Genomic DNA, 17,661 nt, shown 5'->3' with positions numbered 1-17,661 from the left:
CTCTACCAAGTGCACTCCAAGGAACTTGATACTCTTGATGACCTCAACGGTCGAACCATCAATAGTCACCAGAGCCCTCCTGAAGTCGACAACCATTGTTGTGGGCCAGGTTAACCCCTCAAACCGGGCAGTGGGCGCAATATTGCAACAGTGGGTGGATCACCAGTGGCGGCCACTCACTTTCTTCAGCAAATACAGTGCTTTTGACCGCGAATTGCTGGCAATGTATCAGGCCATACGCCATTTCCGGTACATCCTCGAAAGCCGAGTGTTCATGGCCTACACAGACCACAAGTCACTGGTGCAGGTACTGGGCAAAATCTCGGACCCCTGGTTGGTGAGGCAACAATGGCACCTTTCGTACATCTCCGAATATACAATGGGCATCTGCCACATAGCGGGGAAGTCCAGGCCAACGATCTCAGAGGTGACGAGTGGCATTGACACAGCTCAGCTTGCCAGGGACCAGGCTGAAGATGCCGACACACAGGCATACCGCACCTTCATCACCAGCCTACAATTTGAGGAGTTCGCACTGGACCCAGGAGGCCCAACACTCCTATGAGATGTGTCTCCAGGCCACCTGAGGCTGATCCTGCCCGCGACCTGGAGACAGTAGGTATTCAATCAAGTGCACGGACTTTCTCATCCTTGCATCCGGTCAACAGTCCACCTCATTTCAGACAGGTTCTTATGGCACGAGCTTCGGCGCGAAGTTTCACTTTGGCCAGCAAGCCAAAGTCCATCGGCACACCAGTGCAATGCTTCCCACCCGCAGTGGACAGGTTCAACCATGTGCTCGTGGACATTGCAGGGCCCCTTCCCATCAGCCAGGGGATGAGGTACCTTATCGACCGCTTTACAGGCTGGCCCGAGGCGGTGCCCATGCCGGCCTGCGACATGGAGACTTGTGCGAGAGCCTTTACCTCACAGTGGGTCATCTGTTTTGGTGTCCCTTCCCACATAACTCAGACCGGAGAGGCCAGTTTATCTCTTCCCTCTGGGCGACCATGGCCACACTGCTTGAGGTCTCCCCAACAGAAAGTCAAGAATCCAATTGCAAAGGGAGGTGTTTAGACCCAGCAGACTCAACTTCCTTATCAGATGCTGAGGTATGATTGTGTTGAATGCTGATGTCAATAAACAGCATTCGAACATACTAGTCCTTATTTTCCGGATGGGTGAGGGCTAGATTGAGAGCAGTGGCAATGGCATCATCCGTAGAGAGGTTGGATCTGTATGCGAACTGCAGGGGGTCCAGTGACGGGAGCAGCAGCCTCTTAAAGCACTTCATGATGGTGGATGCGAGTGCGACAGGGCAATAGACATTGAGGTAAGACACAGAGGTCTCCTTTAGTATGGAGACAATGGTGGCAGCTTTGAAGCACATGGGAGCATGGTGCTTCTCAGGGAGATGTTGAAGATATTGGTGAGAATATCTGCAAGGTGAGCCGCACATCTCCTGAGCACTCTGCCAGGAATATTATCCGATCCAGTTGCTTTCCACGGGTTGACCTTGCCTAACTCTCTCTTCACATCAGCCACTGCAAAACACAGCATCTAATTATTTGGAGGAGAAGTGATCTTCTTTGCTGCCATATCGTTTTTCACCTCAAAGCATGTGTAGATGTTGTTCAATACATCTGGGAAGGAGCATCACCTGCACAGGCAGTCTTGTGGTTGATGATATCTTGGATACCCTTCCACATGCGTCGTGTGTCCTTGCTGTCCAGGAAGTGACTATGAATGTGCTGGGCATGTGCATGCTTTGCTTCCCTGATGTCCTTAGACAGCTTGGCTCTTGCATAGCTAAGGCTACCTTGTCATCTGTTCTGAAGGCAGCATCTTGGTTCCTGAGCAGCCCACACACCTCCACAGTCATCCATGGCTTCTGATTAGAGCGAGTAGTGAATGTCAGAACACTGACTAATGTAGCTGGTCACTGATGCCATAGAGTACTCCGGATTGATGCAGTCACCACCGGTTGCTGCTTCCTTGAAGATGTTCCAGTCAGTGCTCTCAAAGCAGTCTTAGAGTCCATGAATAGCCCCCGCTGGCCAGATTTTAACCTGCTTCAGATCTGGTCTGGAGCATCTGACGAGCAGTCTGTATGTTAGGATTAGCATTACAGAGATGTCGTGGAGGTGGAGGATCTTCAGCAGCGTGGATTCGATGCTGTCAGCCTCTGCCATCTCGAGTACTTCGATGTTAGGGATGAAGTCGCTCTAATGAATGTTGAGGATGGAGCGAGACAACGCTGGTGGAAGCGTTCTAGGAGCCGTAGGTGATGCCGGTAGAGGACCCGTGATTCGGAGCCGAACAGGAGTGTGGGTATGACAACGGCTCTGTATACGCTAATCTTTGTGAGGTTTTTCAGTTGGTTGTTTTAGCAGACTCTTTTGTGTAGTCTTCCAAAGGCACTATTTGCCTTGGCGAGTCTGTTGTACTCTTTCCAGACAATGCCGCTTTAGTTGCCCATTCAGAGCCAGCTCTTCAGCGCTTGACGTCCTGTTTTGCAGAAACTGCCAAAATGTTTGGCCTGGAAGTCAGCCTGAAGAAAACTGAGGTCCTCCATCAGCCAGCCCCCCACCATGACTACCAGCCCCCCCACATCTCCATCGGGCACACAAAACTCAAAACGGTCAACCAGTTTACCTATCTCGGCTGCACCATTTCATCGGATGCAAGGATCGACAACGAAATAGACAACAGACTCACCAAGGCAAATAGCGCCTTTGGAAGACTACACAAAAGAGTCTGGAAAAACAACCAACTGAAAAACCTCACAAAGATTAGCGTATACAGAGCCGTTGTCATACCCACACTCCTGTTCGGCTCCGAATCATGGGTCCTCTACCGGCATCACCTACGGCTCCTAGAATGCTTCCACCAGCGTCGTCTCCGCTCCATCCTCAACATTCATTAGAGCGACTTCATCCCTAACATCAAAGTTCTCGAGATGGCAGAGGCCGACAACATCGAATCCACGCTGCTGAAGATCCAACTGTGCTGGGTAGGTCACGTCTCCAAAATGGAGGACCATCGCCTTCCCAAGATCGTGTTATATGGCGAGCTCTCCACTGGCCACCGTGACAGAGGTGCACCAAAGAAGAGGTACAAGGACTGCCTAAAGAAATCTCTTGGTGCCTGCCACATTGACCACCGCCAGTGGGCTGATATCGCCTCAAACCGTGCACCTTGGCGCCTCACAGTTTGGCGGGCAGCAACCTCCTTTGAAGAAGACTGCAGAGCCCACCTCACTGACAAAAGACAAAGGAGGAAAAACCCAACACCCAACCCCAACCAACCAATTTTCCCTTGCAACCGCTGCAACCGTGTCTGCCTGTCCCGCATCGGACTTTACCCCTCCATAAATCTTCGTCCGCAAAGCCAAGCCAAAGAAAAAGAAAGATTCGAGATGGGGGCAGGGCTCCACCCGATATATGTCAGAAACATCGCATACACAAGGTCCACTGTGTTCGCCCCTCTCATAGCCAAGTCCACATACTGATGGAACTTTGGTAGCCCTGTCGAAGTTTGCCTGATTGATATCACCAGTGATAATAATCAGTCTATCAGGGTGAAATCCTCCATCCATTTCAATTCCCCATCCCATTGCCTTGCTGTCATGTCTATCCATGGTCTCCTGCACTGCCAGACTAAGACCACCCATAAATTGAAGGAACAACACCTCATCTTCTAACTTGACACCCTCCAACCAGATGGCATTAATATCAACTTCTCTGGCTTTCATTAAACACTTACCCCCGACTTCTTCCCCTGTCGCCTTTCCCTAGCTCTGTCTCTCCCCTCTTTGTCTTCTTTCGCACAAACATAATAAATTCTTACCTTTCCCTTATAATATCCAATTAACTCCTTTTCTGGTACAGATTCCTCCCCCACCCAGCATTGTCTGAATGCTGAGACTCGAGATTTCCTGCTTCTGGCTCATTCTGCTTATTCCTTGAACAAGGGCTCAGGCCCGAAATGTCAGTAATATATCTTTGCTTTTTATGGACGTTGAAAAGACCGGATGAGTTTCTCCAGCATTTCAGTATGCTCTTACTCTTTCTTTAAACACCCATGTTGTAATAAAGCTGGCCTCTGTCTCCGAATTTTAAATCACAGCTGAGAATTCTGTGGGAAAGTCAGTCAGATTACAGGAATTCTTCTTGAAGCAAAGGGGGATCATATGGCCTCTGCAAAAGTTCTCTTCAGTCAATCAATGTAATCTCATTCCAATACAGGCAGTTTGCATCTGGAAAGATCATGTCAGGGAGTCAATTAGCTTTTTGAATGATTGCTTCAGTTTTATTTGAACAAATAATGTCAGTTCTCAGAGTGAGCAAGTATGGAAGACATGAGTCATCTGAATGGACAGTCATGGAAAGGGTAAATGTAAAATCAAAGATGGCTTAGAGAAAGAAGAGACACCAGAAACTGCTGGGGATCAGAGACTCTAAATGAGGTGCAAGGAAACAGAAGCAAAAAAATATATTTCTGGAGGAAGCCCATGGGTCGGAGAAAAGGTATTGTTAATGTTTCGGGCCGAGACCCTCATTAGAATTGATAGTGGAAAGGTAACCAGTACCAAAAAGACACTGCAAGCAAGAATCAGGGGGAGGAAATGTACAAATTCGAAAGACCATGATGTGCAAGCAGCAAATCTTGGGTTATACACAACATGCCCTGCAAAAGTGAATGGAAATGTAAAATCCACTGTTGCAGTGAGGTAATTTGAATCCATAAATATACAATCTTCATAAACCATCCAAAAAACTACAAGCACTGTCAAAATAATTACTTTCATTCAAACCTTTAATTGCTGTTCTGTACATTTACATATTAAATTGGCAAAAGATCAATTTAGTTATTTTTAGTGAGGTTTATGATTCTTTTATTCAATGTGTGCAAAAAAATTCCTTTTTGCAATTCCTCCATTTCCATCACATCTGCTCCTAGAATGAGGTTCCATTTGAGAGCATCCGAGATGCCCTCCTCCTTCAGAAAAATCATGCCTTCCCCTCTGCTACCATCAACTCAGCCCTCACTCTCATATCCTCCATTTCTCTCATTTCTGCTCTGGCCCCCTCTGTCCCCAGATACCACGAGGAATGGATTCCCCTTGTCCTTACCCACCATCCCACCAACCATCACATCCAACACATCAGCCAAAATAGACCATCACAAGCAATATACTGTAAATATAATTTTTCAAGGTTGAAAAACAGATTCAAATTAAAATTAATCTTGTGCAAGGCATCTTAAAAACATTCACATTTGAAGAGTGAAACAAACACTTTAATGTTATAACCATACTGAATCTCAGATAAACTAACCTCATTGATCAAGAACTGCAGTTGGATCACTCCTGCAGAACTGTCATGCTGGCAGTAACATTCCACCCCTGGTCTTCCGAAGCTGAAGATTCATGTTGTTAAGGCATATTTGTGTTTTCCAAAAATGCTACCTCCAGATAAAGTTCTCAAGTCATCAGATATATCAGAGCACTTTTCTCACTCTTCATCCAAATTTAGATAAAGATATGTCAATGCATGCAATTAAATTTACATCACTTATACACAAGCCCAATCCTACATAGTTTCAAACACAAGTTTTAATGTGTATGGGATTACAATCAATATTACTCAATTATTTTGTGTTTTTTTTCTCTTTATAAAACTCACTCTGCACCAACAATCTACTGTCCCATTCAAATTTAGTCTTTTTCTTTCTCCTTCATATCCTGCTTGAGTACCTCAAGTATTTACCAACTGAAAAAAATGTCTTGATTTCCATAGTTCAACTGCACTGCAGCAAGAAGCAGCTACATTTTGATAGATTTTATTTTTGAGGGGGAAATAAAGCACGATTAACTGAGAGCTGAGAATCAGGAATTCAATTTCTGACTTACTGCTGTGTATTGACTGGTTTGCCATCAGCTGTACATATTTAATGAATATATTGAATCCCATAGATTGCACCATGTTTATTCTTTAAGAATATCTGGCAGAATTATCTGTGATGTAGATGGCTATAAATTTGCCAATAAAATAAAAAAGGTTGCTTAAATTGTGAGTACCCAGTAAGTGTCCTTACCCAAAAATTTTACAAATAATTTCCTACAATTGATGGTGGGTCATCCAACGTGGATTAGTAAGTTTGCAGATGACACAAAGATTGAAGGTGTTGTGGATAGTATAGAACATTACAACAGGATTTTGGGTTGGGCAGAGAAGTGTCAGTCTTCAATCCAGACAACTGAGAACTGATGCACTTTGGAAGGTTGAAATTGAAGGCGGACTACGTGGTTAATGACAGGATTTTTTAAGAGTGTGGAGGAACAGAGAGATCTTGAGGTCCATCACACAAGGATGCAGTGCAAGGTCAAAGAGTGATTAAGCTTATAGTGTACTTCACTTCATTAATTTGGGGATTGAGTTTAAGAGCCATGAGGTCAGGTTGCAGCCCCATAAGCTCTGGTTAGACCACATTTACAGTATTGTGTTCAGTTCTGGTCACCTTCTGTAGAAGCTTTAGAAAAGGTACGAGGAGATTTACCAGGATGTTGCCTGGATTGGAGGATGTATTTTATGAAATAAGGTTGACTGAGCTAGGACTTTTCTCTTTGGAGCAAAAAAGGATGAGAGGTGATTTAATAGAGGTATACAAGATTATGAGAGGCATAAATGGAGTGGACAGCCAGGTGTCAAGGTGAGTGGAAAAAAGTTTAGGGCAGACATTAGAGGCAAGTTTAAAAAAAAACTGAGTGCCTGGAATGCATTGTCAGGGGTAGTAGTGGAGGCTGGACAATGGGGACATTTAAAACACCCTGAGATAGACACATGGTTGTAAAAAAAGAGGGTTACAGGTGTGAAGTAGGGAAAGATTATTGTGGAGTAGGTTCATAGAGATTGGTACATTCATGGTGGGCCAAAGGGCTCGTACTGTGCTGTAATGTTCTTTATTATTCTCTGTTCTATGTGCAAAGGGCCATCTTAACGCAATAGTTACATTCACTGCATTCCTTGAGCAAGCAACCTCACGCTGCCATAGCGAGTGTACTACGTTTTGTAAGAGACATCATAGTGTTTTGATCAGAAAATAAATGGAGGCATTATCTGACTGCTTTATTGGCTGTAATAGAGCCCTTTACAAGCTCAGTTCATCCCAATGAGCTTTGAAGTCAATTAACAACTTTTTTCTTGAAGTGCATTTGACATTGCAAGGTTGAAAGCATGGCAGCCAATTTGCCGAGCTCCAACAACCATCAGTATGATACTGATCAAATATTCTGATTTTGCGGTTTAGGAATAATGACTGGGTAGTATACTAATGATAACAGGCACTGCATTTTGGAAATAACACTGTGAGGAAAAAATGGGCTTCAGTTTAGTGATGCAGATGGTTTGAGGCTCTGCCATCCTGCCATTCACCTCACAGTGCACTGCCAAGGAAACATTACTGATCCTGCCAAGCTCTCAAGTTTGGCAACCTGACCCTCTGATGAACTATGTCTGCTTTCATAAAGAGGGAGATGGGAAGGGGGGTTGGGGCGGTCACAAGCAGCATCACACAATTTATTTGTTTCACATGGAATTTCTTAAAAATAAGTTAAACAGGAAAGTCTGCAGAAGCCGTGATTGTAATGCAATGCACAAAAATGGTGGAGAAACTCAGCAAGTCATGCAGCAAATAAAGGGTAACCAATGTTTTGGGCCTGAGCCCTTCATCGAAGTATGAACAAAAAGCTGGCAGGCACCTCAGTAAATGCTGGGTGGCCTGCTGAGTTCCTCCAGCACTTCTGTGCATTGCTTAAAAATAAAACTGGTGAAATATCTGTGTTCAATTTATGGGGCAAGTAGTGGTTTCACACCTGTATCTTCCCTCAAAGAAAGAGAAACAACAATTATTATCAAACAAGCAGATTTTGAATTAAAAAAAAGAGTACCATTTTCTGTCTTCCCATTGTGCTCTCACACCTAGAGAACAGTCCTTAGTGGGTTCTCACACAGTCAAGGCTGCTCCACCTTCAGAAAATGCTAGACTGCTGAAAGGGGTGGGCGGGGGGCACATGCCAACACTGGCCAAGAGTTGCAAATTATCAGCTGAGTGACAAGGGACTTTCACTGGGAAAATGGAACTGCTGGTCACACTTCAGACAATCCAGGTTCTGGTCCCATCCAAAATCTGACACTCTTCTCTTCAAGCACAGTTCCCAGCTGAGAATTTGCTAAATGTATCAAATGCACATTTATCAATCACCATTTACCAAAACGAATATATATATATTTTTTACAATGGCATAGTGGTTCGCACAACGCCTTTACAGCGCCTGCAATCGGGACCTGGGTTCGAATCTCGTGCTGTCTGTAAGGGGTTCTCACGTTCTCTCCAAGCCTGCATGGGTTTTTGCCGGGGGGTCCGGTTTTCTATCACCTTCAAAATGTACCGGTGGGTGGTAGGTTAATTGGGTGTAAATTGGGCAGCATGGGCTTGTGGGCTGAAATGACCTGCTACCGTGCTTGATGTTTACACTTAAAATAAGAAATGTTCTGAATCATTAAGACAATTTTAAACTCACGCGTGAAGGCCAACACACCATATGCCTTCTTAACAATCCAATCAACTCACATGGGGGACCATGGCAAATTCCCTAATAACATCCATATACACAACATCCACTGCCTTATTTTAATCACCTCCTTGAAAAACATAGTTCAGCTCATGAAACACAGCTTGACCTTCACAAAGCCATGCTGACCATCCTGGAGAAGACCATGCTTCTCTCATTGCTTGTAAATCCTGTCCCCAAGTATCCTTTCCTATAATTTGACCACCACTGGTCTATAATTCCAGGTTCTCCCTCTTCTGTTTCTTAAACAAAGTGACTACATTTGCTATTCCTCAATCCTCCATTACCTATCCTGTGGCCAGGGAGGGTGCACAGATCATCACCAATGCTCAACCAATCTATTCCCTTGCTCCCAACCGTGCCTGGGGACTTATCTACCCAAATATTTTTAAGAAGATTCAGCACTTCTTTGTTAACCTTGACATATGCTCCAGTATATGATCTTATTCAACACTGACCTCACATTCACCAAGCTCCCTCTCCATGGTGAACAATGAAACAGAGAATTCATTTAGGACCTGTCCTCCCTCCTTGCACTATCTTTATTCCCAATCGGCCCCACCCTCACTCTTTATTCTTTTGTTTTTCAAGTACGTGTAGAATACCTTGGCATTTTCCTTAATCCTATTTGCAAAGGTCTTCGCATGCCCCCGCTAGCTCTCCCAAGTCATTTTCTTAAGCTCATTTCTGGATACTGTACAATTCCCATGAATCATTCCTGACTTCTGCTTCCTGAACCTTGTGTATTCTTCCTTCTTCCCCTTGACTTGCTGTCCCACCTCTCTTGTGAGGCCTGGTCCCTTTACCCAAATATATTTTCCCTGTCTCATTGGGACAAAGCTATCCAGGACCCCACACACGTGGTCCCTAAATATCCTCCATATTTCTGCTGTACATTTCCCTGAGAACATCTGTTCAGAATTTACTCTCCATTGGTCCTGCTTTATCCCATGGTCATTAGCCCTTTCCTGATTAAACAGTTTTCCATTTTGTCTTCTCTTATCCTTGTCCAGACCTGTGATTAAATCTCAGGGATTTGTGGTTACTGTCTCCAAAATGCTTACTCACCAAATCTTCCATCACCTGACCAGATTCATTCCCCAGTACTAGATCCATTATGGCCTCGCCTCTACTTGGTTTGTCCACATACTTTGTCAAGAATACTCCTGGGACACATCTGTCAAATTCTGTCCCAACTGAACCTTTTGCACTCAAGCTCTTCCAGTCAATAATAGGGAAGCTGAACAGTACAGTACAGGGCCTTCAGCCCTCAATGTTGTGCTGACTTACATATTCCTTCCAAAAAAAACTAAACCCTTCCTACCTCATAACCCTCTATTTTCCTTTCATCTATCTGCCTAAGAGTCTCTTAAATGCCCCGAATATTTTAGCCTCCACCCTGCAACAACCCTATTAGTTTTGCACCTTTCCAAAACCTACCTACTTTTACAGTACCCTCCAGAATGTTTGAAACAGACACCTTTTTCCTTTATTTGCCCCTGTGCTCCACAGTTTTATATTTGTAATCAATCAATTCACATGTGATTAAAGTGCACATTCCAGATTTTATTTGAGGTTATTTGTATATATTTTGTAGAAAGTACAGCAATTTTTAAAACCCAGTTCCCCCATTTCAGGCCAGCATAATGTTTGAGACATTTGGTTTTACAAATGTTTGTGATGACTCAGGAATGCTTAATTGGTACAGGTATAAGAGAGCTAGGCTGGATTCTAAACTTTGGTCACCTTTGGAGTCTGTAATTGCTATTTTTCAACATGAGGACAAGTTGTGCCAATGTCAAAGAAGCTAATAGGAGGCTGAAAAACAAGAACAGTAAGAGGCATCACCCAAACCTTAGGATTACCCAAAACAACTGTTTGGAGCATCATTAAAAAGAAAGAACGTACTGGTGAGCTCAGTAATTACAAAGGGACTGGGAGACCAGGGAAGACCCCCCACTGCTGATGACAGAAGAATTAATCAAAATAAAGAAAAATCCCCAAACACCTGTCTGATAGATCAGGCAGTAAGTGTGGATGTGTCAATAACTACAGAAACACAAAGACTAAACTGCAAGATGCAAACCATAATTTAGACACAGAAATAGGATGGCCAGATTAAAGTGTGTCAATAAGTATTTAAAAGAGCCTAAAGAATTCTGGAAAAATGTCTTGTGGACAGATGAGACCAAGATTAACCTGTAGCAGAATGATGCAAGAGCAAAGTGGAGGAGTAAAGGACCTCCCCAAGATCAAAATCATATCACCTATCTGTGAAAGATGGTGGCGAGGGTGTTATGGCCTTGGCATGCATGGCTGCCAATAGACATTGGTGCACTTTACTGATGATGTAACTGCTGTTGCCAGTAGCAAAGTAAATTCTGGTGGCTATAGAAACATCTTATCTGCTCAAGTTCAAGCAAATGCCTCCTAACTCATTGGATGGTGCTTCATCCTTCAACAAGATAATGATCCCAAACATACTGTTAAAGCAACAAAGGAGTTTTTCAAAGCTAAAAACTGGAAATGTCTTGAATGGCCAAGTCAGTTACGCGATCTAAATCCAAATGAGCATGCCTTCCATCCACGGTAGAGAAAACCCAAGGGGACAAACCCCTGAAACATGCAGGAGCTAAAGATGGCTACAGACAAGGTCTGGCAGAGAAAATACTCAGAACCTGGTGATTTCCATGAATTACTGACTTCAAGCGGACTTTGTACTCATGCAATGTGCAACAAAGTAGCAAACATGACCGCCTTAATACATATATACAAATATATATCACTGCTTTGTTCCAAATATTATGGTGCCCTGAAATGAGGGTATAAAAAGTGCTGTAATTTTTACATGGTGAATAAAATCTGGCATGTGACTTTAATCATATGTGAATTATTTGATTACAAGTTTAAAACTGGAGCACTGGGGTAAATAAAGGAAAATAAAAGTCTCAAACATTATAGAGGGAACTGTATTGGTTCCTTAGAGTCCTGTAGCTATTCGGGGCCTACACAATACTCCCAAAAGAGTGATTGTTCCCTTCCTGTTTCTTCCAACAGAATGACTCAGTCGACAATCCCTCCACTTCGTCCTGTTATACTATCCTTGATTAACAATGCCACTCCCATTTCTTCATAAATGTCTTAACCCCAGAACGTGCATTAGCCAATCCTGTCCTTGCATCATCCAAGTCTATATCATGGCCACAATATTGCAATGCCATGCCCTATTAATAACCTTTATTCTTAATACTTCTTGATTAAGTACCTACATTTCAACCTCTCCAACTGATTGTATATATGCTCCATCTACTGTTTTTCCTTTCTCACCATCTCACTGCACATAGCATCAACTTTTCCAATAATTACCCCATCATCTGACCTAACACTGGTCACAATCCCCCTGCCTTGCTCGTTTAAATCCTCCCCAACAGCTCAAACAATCCTGCCTGCAAGGATATTAGTCCCTTTCCAGTTCAGGAGTGGCTCTGTGTTTTGTACATGTCAACCTTCCTGAGAAAGGATTCCAATGTTCCAGAACCTGAACCCCTGCAGCAATATTTCAGCCACACAGTCATCTGTCATAATTTCCCATTCTTGCCCTCACTAGTGAGTGGCACAGGCAGCCATCTAGAGGTTACCACCTTTGAGGTCCTGCTCTTTAGCTTCCTTCCTAACTCCTGATATTCACTCTTCAGAACTTCATTCCTTTTGCTATCCATTTAAGAAGTACCAACACCACATCATCTGGATGCACACCCTCCCTCTCAGAATGGTCCAGATCTGCAACATGGAAGGCAACATACTATCCAAGAGACTCGATCCTTTCTGGAGAATCTCCTATCTATTCCCCTGACCAATGAATCCCCTATCATTATTGCTCTATTCTAAGACTAAAAGCCGGACTCTGTACCAGAGACATGGCTGCTGCAGCTTTTCCCTTGAAGGTTGTTTCCACCCCACCCACCACCATATCCCAGTATGCTTGTAATTGAGGGGAAACAGCCATAGGGTACCCTGCAGTGACTGCTTATTCCCTTTTCTTTCTCCCTCCTGTTAGTCATTCTCCACCTGTGTCCTGCCTTCAAGGTGTGACAGTCTCCTTATAACTCTTGTCTATCATGCCCTCTGCATCCAGCTCCCTAATCAGTGAGGAGCTGTAATTCACATTTTTATTTTTTTCAGTTTTCCCTGCACCATTGGCAGCAAATCCCACAGTCAATATACCAAGCATATTTTTGAAAATAAACACAGTTCCACTAATGCAAAATGTAAGACTGCAATGAATTTTTGGCATGTGGCTTTATGGATGCAAACAACACATTTTCCCCAGTCGACCTCTCAGTTTCATCATTAAAAAAATCAGTTTGAACAAAGATATGCACAAGGGATTTGGGAAAGTGACCAAGACATGTCTAAAACAGGAAAGACTGAAGTCTAAACAGTGGGTGGAAGGTCCAGTTACACTGGAAAGGGTTAGTCTGGTGGAGCACTGAAAATGCAGGAACTAGAAGAATCAACATACAAATTTTATGTTTGGTCTGGATTCGTTAAGCTAGGGGAAAAAAAACGAAGCACCACGGAGATGCAACGTGGAGTGGAGAAAACAGAGACGCACAGCAAAAACACACAGATCCAATATTTGGTTGTGAAGTTCCTTTTAAATGGGAATTAGGTCAGATGTTTCAAAGGGAAAATTTTCCAATGACATCACTTAAAGCCTTTCGCTTAGAGGGTACCATGGAGAAACTTGGCCAGCTAAAGTGGAGCAATATCTGAGCATTCCATCACAAAATATTTTGTTTCCATATATTAATCCACGTGTTGTCCCACTACAGTTATCCAAATAAATATCAAATCCTTGGACTTTCTCTTATTCAAATCTGTGCTCCCTTTTGAATTTACCCATTGTGCATCTCTTCTCTTATTTCTATTCAACCTTTGAATGCCTTCCTGCCTTTTGTGCCAGTAGATCTTTCTGCCTGTCCCCACTTAACCACTCTCCCCTTCAGTTTTTTTGTTATCTCTCTCTTCTGTTGCATACACATCTTTCTCCATTTTATGTGCTTCTATCCCTCCATATTCTATTCATCGCCCTTTCTCACCTGTATGCTTTTCCTGCCCTTCACATGAATCTTTCTCTACCATCCCATACATCCACTTTGTCAGCATACAATTACTCCCAGTGCCAAATACAATGTATTATGGAATATATGTAAAAATGTGTAAATGATATGGCAGTCGTGGCAGATGAGAAAGAGAAAAGCTGGCAAATAGGCAAGATATTGGAAAAAGGAAGGTTATTCCCATTGGGAAGACTAATGATAAACAGATTATTTAAGCTCTGGCAAAAGGGATTTGGTGGGGGGGGGGGTGGTATTGTATTTGTCCATAAAATACACAAAGCTAATTTACAAATGCAGAAGGTGATATTTTCAAGGAGGTTTGAGCATAATTCTCAATGAGAATCCATCTTGAATACTTTTAAAGAAAGGTAATTCAAGGCTTTTCTGAGAAGATTCACAATGAAAGAATCAGGAATAAAGGGATTTTGTTCTGAGGAAAGATTAACAGGTTGGATCTGAACTTACTGGAGTTTAGAAATAATGAAAAATGACCTTATTGAAACAAAAGATTCGGAGGGGACTTAACAAGATAAATAGTGGGATGATATCTCCCCTCAGATGAAAGCCCAGGACTCGGGCATATTCAGAATAACGGGCCATCTACCTGTCGGAGATGGAGGAGAATGTCTTATCTCAAAAGGTTTCAGTGTCAGTAATTCTTTGCCATAGAAAGCTGTGGCAGATTAATCCACAGATATATTCAAAGCTGAGGTATACTTCTAATCATAAAAAAAAAAAATCAAAGAATATGGAGAAAAAGTCCAAGGAAAATTAAATCAGCATGAACTTATTGAATGGTGCTTTGGCTCAAGGCATCAAATAATCTTCTTCTATTACTGTTTCTTACAGACTTATGGTTTAGTTACTGGGATTGTACTGCAAAGTCTCAACCCGATCACAGAGTTTCAATTTTAAATTTCAAACATTTTATGAAGAGTTATGTTCACATGGTAATGTGGGAATTTGATCTTCCTTCTTTTAGCCGAGTTAAATTTATGCATTCACACTTCCAAATTACTCCAAAAATTGGATGTGGAAACATGTTCAAAACCAATCAAATTTGAAAACATTCTGGTGGGTTGAATAAACCTAAATAAATACATATTTGGAAGTAATAAAAACAATGAAGAATACTGACATCCTTAAAATCCTGCATCATGAATGATTTCATGGAATAGTGAATAATCAAAAACTGGAGCTGCATTATTGATAAAGAATGACACAGCAGTTACAGAGTGCAGATTAGGATTTCTCAAAACCTCATGGGACAGAAATCAGAAATTGTAACAAAACAATATCAAGACACCCTTCACATTTTCACCCAATTCCCATACAGCATTTTTTTCTTACACTGTGGAAACTGAATATTTATAAATATTATATTTTGTATTTATCATTGGTTTTCAATTTAATTCCAATTATGTTTAATGAAGTACCTGTTTAACTGCAGCAAGAAATAATTTTGGTGCATCTGTACAATGTATGAGACAGCAGAATTTCCATAATCATTACCATTAAACTCAATCATGATCTTGATTGGAACTTCTGAGAAAAATATTTTATGCTCATTAATTAAAAACTTCCTTACCCATTATTATGATAATCTTTGATCTACCTCCAGTACCCTGTATTACCAATCTATCAATGTGGAAGCAGTCTTTCACAATTCACCCTCTCAATAACGTAGATAATTTTGAAACCATTAGACTACCCATTCTTCACCATTCCTCCCTGATTGTCTTTAATGGAACCAATTTTCTGTCTTGACACCCTTTCAACTCTTCATATACCTGTAGAATCTCTTGAGGAATTTTCTTTCTCCTGCCTGCCAGATCCATCCCATGTACTCTTTTTGGCCTTCTAATTTACCTGTGCACAGAATTTGTCCCATTAAAGATCATCAGTTGGTATGGAGCTATAGGACATGGGTGAGATTTTAAATATTTCTCACCAGTCTTTACTGTGTAGATTACAGAAACCAAGGAATTAAAGTAAATGAGTTGCAATTTCCTGGACCATATAGAAATTGCCATGAATCGGTGTGTTGGTGGCCTTAGAATGCATTAAGGTTAAATGCCAAGATCCTGGTCAAGTGCATTCCAGACCTTGTGGGAATCAGAAGAAGAAATTGTAGAAGCCCTTCCAGAGATATCAGCATCATCTTTGGTCTCTGGTGAAGTGCCAAAAGGCTTGAGGGTAGCTAATCTTGTACAGTTGCCCAGAAAGGATGAGCTATGTGTTACATGGTATGTTAGAATGGTAATGGATAAATAGGTCTTTAAAAGAGATGGATTTGTGGGGGGTTTAGTTCATACGACATCTCATTTAAAATGCAAGAGCTTTGCTGAAGCTAGATGTTGAGGCTCCAGTTAACTTTGCAGAAGCAATGAAGAATGGTGATCTATTGTATATGGGCAATAAAGTCCAGGCTCAGATATACTGATATGATCTTTCAAAGATTGGTTTTTACAAGCAGAGAGAGAGGAAAAACAAACAGATGATCTCTCTTTGTGGGGGGGGGGGGGGGGGTAGAAAAAGAGAGAAAGAGAGGGGGAGAGAGAGAGAGAGAGAGAGAGAGAGAGAGAGAGAGAGGTCAGTTGTACATTAGCAGTTGAGGCTGAAAAATGGCAAACAAGGAAGCTTGAAAACTAGAAACACCCCATTTTAAAGACAAGTTGTGAGTTCTGAGTTCAGCCTGTTCAAAACCCTTGAGGTCCTTACAAGAGGAAATGGCTGGCTAGGTGTTTATCCTGAAATAAGGGAAACAAGAGGAACTCTGTGGTGACCTGGAAGAAGAGGTTATCAATTGGAAAAACCATGATGGGGCAAGTTTTTTCGGCAAGACACTGAAGTGACTGATTGGAGGAAATCAGTTTGTGTGTGTCCAACAAGCAACAAATTTCTCTCTGAAACCATAAAGAACCTTCCTGAGCGATAATCATTTAACTTTAAGCACCAGAGCCTGGTGAAGATTCATAAATGTTAAATTCTGTGCACAGTATGAGAATTGCCTGGTACCAGTGAACTTGGAGAAGTGAAAAGTGAATGACTGGACAGTGAAACAGAGAACATTCCTGAACATATACACATTACATACATGTAGAATTAGAAGGGGGTTGTTAGGTTAAGTTAATAGTTATAAATTTAAGATTGATCTTGTTACTATGGTTAAAGAAAATTAAAACCACTTTTGTTTAAGTAACCAGTGTCTTGGTGAATTTCTATTGCTGCTGGGTTTTGGAGTCCTCTGGGCTCTTAACATTTGGAATGACAGGCCAGTGAATATGGCATCAGTAGTGGGAAAGTTGTTGCTGGGGATTCTGAGGGACAGGATCTATAAGCAATTGGATAGGCATGGATTGATTAGAGATACTCAGCATGGCTTTGTGTACGGCTACATCTCACAAATCTGATCGAGTTTTTTTTAGATAGAGGAGTGATGCAAGCTGGATAGTGAACATTGTCGATATGAGCTTCAGCAAGGACTATGACAAGGACCCTCACTGCAAGCTTGTCTGAAAGGTTAGATCAGATGGATCTAATAAGTGCTGGCCAAATGGATTTGACATAGTCTTGATGGATGGAATCAGATATTTGATTTTGATTGGAGGTCCGTGACTAGTGGTGTGCTGCAGGGTCAATGTGGGACCTTCTTTAGTAATAATTTGGATGACAGTACAGTTAATATTATTAGTAAATCTACATGTGACACCAACATTATTGTAGTAGACAAAGAAAAAGGAGACCAAAGTTTACAACAGCATCAAGATCAGTTTGGAATGTTCCCCAAGGAATGGCAAACTGAATTTTTCTGACAAATACCTTTATTGGTTGGAGTACTGAGCACAAAATTTTATAATAAAACTGTACCTGCCATTGGTGAGATCCCATGTTCCAGTCACA

The 17,661-nt window shown here is 42.1% G+C and overlaps 1 protein-coding gene across 4 annotated transcripts in view; it reads right to left on the bottom strand.

Annotated features, from left to right (window-relative positions):
* Nucleotides 1-17,661, bottom strand: part of stxbp5a (syntaxin binding protein 5a (tomosyn)) — a 232,866-nt gene that overhangs the window by 206,637 nt on the left and 8,568 nt on the right. For all 4 annotated transcript variants that reach the window (XM_069932249.1, XM_069932252.1, XM_069932250.1 and 1 more), the window contains exon 3: nt 5,340-5,421. In XM_069932249.1, coding sequence (XP_069788350.1) covers nt 5,340-5,421 — 82 coding nt within the window. The remainder of the gene's footprint in view (nt 1-5,339; nt 5,422-17,661) is intronic.

The sequence above is a fragment of the Narcine bancroftii genome, chromosome 4 (genome assembly GCF_036971445.1).
Source record: "Narcine bancroftii isolate sNarBan1 chromosome 4, sNarBan1.hap1, whole genome shotgun sequence".
In the NCBI taxonomy this organism is placed as follows: domain Eukaryota; kingdom Metazoa; phylum Chordata; class Chondrichthyes; order Torpediniformes; family Narcinidae; genus Narcine; species Narcine bancroftii.
The sequence above is the reverse complement of the archived record's forward strand: the minus strand, read 5'-3'. Positions and strand labels throughout refer to the sequence as shown.